This window comes from Mus caroli, chromosome 14 (assembly GCF_900094665.2).
Source record: "Mus caroli chromosome 14, CAROLI_EIJ_v1.1, whole genome shotgun sequence".
Classification (NCBI taxonomy): Eukaryota; Metazoa; Chordata; class Mammalia; order Rodentia; family Muridae; genus Mus; species Mus caroli.
Genome location: NC_034583.1, coordinates 44,408,913 through 44,416,109, shown reverse-complemented (window position 1 = coordinate 44,416,109; position 7,197 = coordinate 44,408,913). Strand labels below are relative to the sequence as shown.

General features: G+C 41.7%; 1 protein-coding gene across 1 annotated transcript; it reads left to right on the top strand.

The window, feature by feature from the left end:
- The first annotated feature begins 208 nt into the window (after nt 1–208).
- Nucleotides 209–1,165, top strand: LOC110309696 (olfactory receptor 10G2-like). The gene has a single exon (XM_021182435.1). The coding sequence runs from the start codon at nt 209–211 to the stop codon at nt 1,163–1,165; it is 957 nt and encodes a 318-aa protein (XP_021038094.1).
- Nucleotides 1,166–7,197: the final 6,032 nt, after the last annotated feature.

Below are 7,197 nucleotides of genomic sequence, written 5' to 3'. Positions count from 1 at the left end.
GAAACCTTCCCACCCCACCCTCCAAGTACTTGTTTTCAGGGAATTTGACACAGCAACAGAAATTGAATTAGGCAGATGGCAAATGCTTTCCTTCAAATTATAGATGGTCTCTGTTTTACTCCTAAACTCTCATTTCCAGATATAAATATTGCCTTACCTCTTCCCTATACATTCCCCTTATCTGACTTCATGGTTCATCTTAGCAGACATGAGAAGAAACAGAAACACCTCGCTGGACGCTGTGGTGACAGATTTCCTTCTCCTGGGCTTGGCTCACCCCCCAAATCTAAGAACCTTCCTCTTCCTGGTCTTCTTCCTCATTTACATCCTGACACAGCTGGGGAACCTGCTCATCCTGCTCACTGTGTGGGCTGACCCCAAGCTGCATGCCCGCCCCATGTACATTCTTCTGGGTGTGCTCTCCTTCCTGGACATGTGGCTCTCCTCAGTCATTGTTCCTCGGATTATATTAAACTTCACTCCCGCCAGCAAGGTTATCGCATTTGGTGGTTGTGCAGCTCAGCTATATTTTTTCCACTTCCTAGGCAGCACCCAGTGCTTCCTCTACACTTTGATGGCCTATGACAGGTACCTGGCAATATGCCAACCTCTTCGATACCCTGTGCTCATGAATGGGAAGTTATGCACAATTCTAGTGGCTGGAGCTTGGGTGGCTGGCTCCATCCATGGGTCTATTCAAGCCATTCTGACCTTCCGATTGCCCTACTGTGGGCCCAAGGAAGTGGACTACTTCTTCTGTGACATTCCTGCAGTGCTGAGATTGGCCTGTGCCGATACGACTATCAATGAACTGGTGACCTTTGTGGATATTGGGGTAGTGGCTGCCAGTTGCTTCATGCTGATTCTGCTCTCCTACGCCAACATAGTTCATGCCATCCTGAAGATACGCACTGCCGATGGCAGGAAGCGTGCCTTCTCCACCTGTGGCTCCCATCTCACTGTGGTCACCGTCTACTATGTCCCCTGTATTTTCATCTACCTTCGGGCAGGTTCCAAGAGTCCCTTCGATGGAGCAGTTGCTGTATTTTACACTGTTGTCACTCCATTACTGAATCCCCTCATTTACACCCTGAGAAACCAGGAAGTGAAGTCTGCCCTGAAGAGGCTAAGAGCAGGTAGAAGGGATGTGGATGGAGAGAAGTAGCCAGGAGCTCGGGGACACACACATCATCATCACTGCTGTGTTTTCAGTTACTGTTCCTGTGACAAATATTTAATACATTGATAATATTTTAAGATGAACTGAATACTGTAGTGAGAATTTTGGCTTCTTTTTTAAAACGCAAAAATATAGTAATGTCTTTTCATCTTAATCTCATGTGTGGGATAAGGGGTTGCTTCAGACTGTCCACAGCAGCTGACTGTGATCGGCTTCATGCTCTAGCAGGGGCATTTTTTGCCAGCTGCAGATAGTTTCTGTGAGTGTGTGACATATGGAATCCTGAGGACTTCCAGAGGATATATAAATGCTAGGGGCCCTAAGAGTTGGGGAACTGTAAGCAGTTTGGTGGTTGGACACTGTTGGTTGCAGTTGGTTGAGGTTGGTTGAGGTTTGTCAAGTGTGTGAAGAGAAGAAAAGAAGAAATTAGATATCCTGACAGCAAAGATCAAACTTGCCCCCGAGGAACCCCACACATATAATAATCAGGAAGTAGTCTAACACTATCACTGCCCCCTTTCTCCTCTATCATTTTTCTCTCCTATTTAGTTTTAGGGGTTTAAAAGGGTGGAAGAAAAGGGGTATAGAAAGACAGAAGAAAGAAGAACCCGCAAAATAGCCAAAAGTCTATTACAGAATGCAACTCTACTAATATAAATCCGTCTGATGATCTATAAAAATCTCAATAATTTGCCCAAATATTACACATGTTTCTGACACATTCCTCAGAAAAACACATATCTTACACTAATGTAGATGGCAAAGCGTGAATATCTAACCGGGTTTGAGGAAAACAGTGCCTTAGGACTCCATTTTCTGCTGTCTATTCGCTACAATCTAACTCCCAAGCTCTCAGAATTCAGGGTCAATTGTACAAGTCAAGGCAGATGTGTCCTCTCTGGCATTCACTTGAGATCTCTTTAGAGCATTTGTGTATCCACCCACTGTCTTCCTCTTCCCCATGCAGTAATTCACCAAGCTCAGTCTACGCTGCCCCAGAAATGTCCCTCGGGCTCATTGTCACCATAGCACTACCAGAAGCTCTTTTCTGAGAGAACTTGCATCTTTCTTCTTCTGAATATTCACTGGCTTTCTACTTATTAAGACAAAGGTGAACCTTTTAGCATGGAATTCTAAGTCCTTTGCATCTATTTCCAACATTTTTCACCTTTCAAATCACCTCTACCTCTTCATCTCTCTCATACCCATTAATGTACCTGCCATCCCCTAAACATTCTCTGTGCTTTTCCATATCTGAGACTTTGGTTTAGTCCCATATGTGAAATATGTTTCTTCCTCCTCCATGTTGGATAGCTGATAACTTAGGCTTCACTTAAGACCTGGAGAAAATTTCTGAGTCAGAAAGAAGCTTTTCCTAATGTTCCTAGCCATAACTGCTATCTTCTTCTGTGTGCCTATATAGTTTGCTAAACTCTGAAGCAGTACTGTTCTTTAGTTAGCTTGTATGATCATTTAGGTAGGAACACTGGAGAATCGAAAGCGTGTTTTACTGCTGTTCGTGTTACAGCTTTACAGAATAACTTCCCTATACACATGTGATAGAAACACTGAGAAATAAATCTGGGAAACAAAACCCACCCAAAAGATATCTTAGGGTAACTCTAGCAGAGCAGGCGAAAGGAAGACATGTATAATGAAAGCCTGCAGATACTGAAGAAGATGTCAGAAGAGGAAAGATCCTCCATGCTCAGGAATTGCTAAGGTTACTATGGTAAAAATGGCCATCTTATCAAAAGCAATCTACAAAGTCAATGCAAACCTCATCAAAATTCCAACACAATTCTTCACAGAAATTAAGAAAAAAATTTTAACTTTACATGGAAACAAAAAAAAACTCAGAATAGCAAAAAACAATCCTGAATAATAGAAGAATGAAACAGAATGGTATTGGCATAAAAACAGACATGTTGATTAATGGAATCAAATTGAAGATCCAGACATGAACCCACACATCTGTGGACACCTACATGATTATTGATAAAGAATCCAAAAACACAAACTGAGGGAGGGGAAAGTCTTCAATAAATGGTGGTAGTCAAACTGGATGTCAGCATGTGGATGAATGCAAATAGATCCATACCTGTCACCACGCACAGAACCCAACTCCAGATGGATCAAGGACCTCAACATAAGGCTAGATACACTGAACCTGATAGAAAAAAAAAAACAAAAAACATGGGGACTAGGCTTGAAATCACTGGCACAGGACATGGAAACACTTTCTGAACAGAACACCAATAGCATAGGCACTAAGACCAACGATTAATAAAAGGGGACTCAAGAAGATAAAAATCTCCTGTAAGGTAAAGAACACCATCATACGGACAAGTGGCAGCCTATAGGATGGGAAAAGATTTTTACCAACTGTACCTGTGTTAGAACAGTAATACTCAAAGTATATAAATAATGCAGAAAGCTAGATATTAAGAAAACAAATATCCCAGTTTAAAACTGGGGTACAGATCTAAACAGAATTCTCAAGACAGGAAGCTCAGATGGCTGAGAAATACTTAAAGAAACATTCAACATCCTTAGCCATCAGGGAAATGAAAATCAAAACTGCTCTGAGATTTCATCTTATACCTGTCAAAATGGCTAAGATCAATAATACTAGTGACAGCTCATGCTGGCAAGGATGTAGAGCAAAGGAAACAACTCCTTCATTGCTGGTAGAACTGTAAATGTATACAGCTACTAAGAAAATCACTGTGGTAGTTCCTCGGTAAGATGGGAATCGATCTTCCCCAAGATCCAGCTATATACCCAAAAGATTCTTCATCCTACAATAGATATTTAGTTAACCATGTTCATTGTGCCCTATTTATAATAGCCACAAACTGGAAACAACCTAGATATCTCAACAAAAGAGTGAGTTTTTAAAAATGTGGTATGTTTATACAATGGAATACTCAGCCATTTTTTAAAAAGGGGGAGAACTCATTAAACTTTCAGGTAAATGATGGAACTAGAAAATACTGTCCTGAGTGAGGTAAACCAGGCTCAGAATTATGGTAAGTATTTGCTTCTATGTGGATATTAGCTGTTAGGTCAATAATAACAAAGCTATTATCTGAGAACCATAGAGGTTAGATATAGAGTAAAAGACTAAGTGATACAGCTAGATCTCCTTAGGAAAGGGAAATAGATTAGTCATGGGTAGAGGGTGGGGACTCTAATGGAAAGGTAAATGGGGAGGAGACAAGAAGGGAGGGATAGGGAGGGAATATGGAAGACAGCTAAAATTAAGGACCATTTGAGGGGTAGTATTTCCATACTTCCATCTAAATCAGTAGAAACCTCCTAAGACATATACATATTCATATACATATATATGAAGACAATATAAATGAAATCACTAAGTAATGGGGGAGAAAAAGACACAGCTATCAATCTCTTGTCACCAATGAAGCTTCTGGTACCAGGATTGGATTACAGCTAACTAAGTTGTTGGCCAAAAGGGTCCAGTGGGAATCATCAAATAATCCAGGCTGTGCCAAGTTACTCTCCACAAACTGATGGCAAGACCCCATTGCTAAAGACACTATTTACACAACTTATTGAACATGGGAAAAATAGAGCTGATGCCTACATAGAGCCTCCATCTCTTACTTTTAGCATCTTTGGTACAGGAAGGAAGGTGCTCTGCAAGCTACCAAAAGGGAAACATAAACACCAAGCCAGCCACGAACCCTTTATCTACAGTGGTGTTTTGCCTGCAAGATATATCAGGGCAATGGTGGCACAAAGCTCATGGGAGTAACCAACCAAGATCTAGATTTGACTTAAGGCCCACTCCATGAGATGGAACCCATATTTGACCCAGCTTGGATGATCAAAATCTTAGAACTACATATTCCAGGGACCTAAGGTAAAACCTGTAGTCTCCCTTCCCCCAGCCTGGAACCTGCTTGCTCAAGGGTGGAGTTTCCTGCTCATTCGTTCTGCCACGCCCACTGCTGGACCCTGTCGCTTTGCTGCTCAGAACCACACACGTGTTCACCCTGCTACTGGACCCCGAGTTATTTGGCGGGAAATCGGGTTCCCTTCCCCTTCCTTTATAACTGGATGTCGGTACTAGTAAAATTGGGCTTTGAACAGGATGAACTTGTCTTGGCCTCATTTCTTCTTCCTCCCCGTCTAGCTTCCTCTCTTTTCAGCTCAGAGCTGCCATCTCAGTGGAACCGTTCACGTTGCGGGCTGCTGGCCGGCCCCCAACAAAAACCAAATAATACTGGTCTACAAATAAGGGGGAAAAGGATTTAGTGATAAAAATGACTCCTAATGACATTCTGCTATACCCATAGATTAGTGCCTTTCTCAGCCATTATCAGAAAAACTTCCTCCTGCTGCAGATGGGAACAAATACAGAGACCCACAGCCAGAAAGTATGCAAAGAGTGAGAGACTTTAGAACATTCAGTCCTAAATGGTATGTCTCCATAAAATTCCTACCCTCAGGGTTAAGAAAACCCCATGGAAAAGGAGGCAGAAAGGAGCCAGAGAGGGTGGAAGACACCAAGGAAACAGTATCTTCCAAACAATAAAGGACTGACATACAGAGACTGGGCCTTCAGTGGTCTGTGTGAGATGGAGTCCCAGTACTGAGATGGGGAATGGACACAAGATATCATCCCTAAACTAGAATTATTCACAAAAAAAATTAGTTTTCTCCAAAGGAGTCTCACTGGGTATACAAACCACAATAAATATTTACCCAAAAGACTTGAAGCCACCATATTACAAAAAAACATACATCAGTGTTTATTCTAGCACAATTCACAACAGCTAAGATAGGTGTGCATGATAAAGAAACTGTGATATGTGTAAACAATGGATACACAGATACAAAAAAGGAAAGTTATGCCAAATGCAGGAAAGTAGATGAGACTAAAATCATCACATTAGAGGAATTAAACCAATCTCAGAAAGACAAAGATGTTAGCGTCTCTCCTACTGGATTCTAGACTATACAAATATACAATGTGCAAACTCATGGAGATTAAACAGCTCAGTACTGAAGGATGAATGGATCAAAGAAGAAATCAAGAAATAAATTTTGAAATTCCTGGAACTAAATGATAATGAAAAAATACACAGCAAAACCTCGGGCACACATTAAAAGCAGCAGTCTTACCAGGGAAATTTATAGCTCAAACACCTACATTTAAAACTTGTTTCAACCACCCACCCAAACCCACCAAATCTAGCTCAGACCCCACATCCAGTTCCCAACCTCATCTGGCCACCCCTGCATATGCTGTAATTTTCCTCTGTGAGTCCACCAGGACCCACCCTACCTGTCACTAACACACAGGTCCCTCCTACACTACATCAACCTGTCTACTCAGCCAGATTTCCCACATCCTTCTCCAAGGTCTAGCCTAGAAATGAATGGAACTAGAAAAGATCATATTGAGTGAGGCAACCCATAGCCAGGAAAACAAAAATCATATGTTCTCTTTCATCTAAGGCTCTTGCTTCCAAATTCTCAAGAGTAAATACATATCATGAAGTAACTAAGAAACCAAGAAAGTAAAAAGGGACCACGGTCAGTGTCCTAGTTAGGATTTTACTGCTGTGAGCAGACACCATGACCAAGGCAAGTCTCATAAAGGACAACATTTAATTGAGGTTGGCGTTCAGGTTCAGAGGTTCAGTACATTATCATCAAGGCAGGAGCATGGCAGCACCCAGGCAGGCACAGAGCAGGATGAGCTGAGAGTTCAACATCTTGTTTCAAAGGTAAACAAGATGGATGAGTGAGTGGGGGAGCACCCTCATAGAGGCAGGAAGAGGGGGGATGGAATGGAGAATTTCTGAAAGGGAGACCTGGAAAGGGGAAAACACTTGAAATGTAAATAAAGAAAATATCCAATGAAGAAGAAGAAGAAGAAGAAGAAGAAGAAGAAGAAGAAGAAGAAGAAGAAGAAGAAGAAGAAGAAGAAGAAGAGGAGGAGGAGGAGGAAGCAGGAAAAGGTAATAGGTTTATTAGGAAAA

What these genes read in the sequence shown, in the direction of transcription:
- LOC110309696 (XM_021182435.1), top strand. Translation starts at nt 209, where the DNA reads ATGAGAAGAAACAGAAACACCTCGCTGGACGCTGTGGTGACAGATTTC.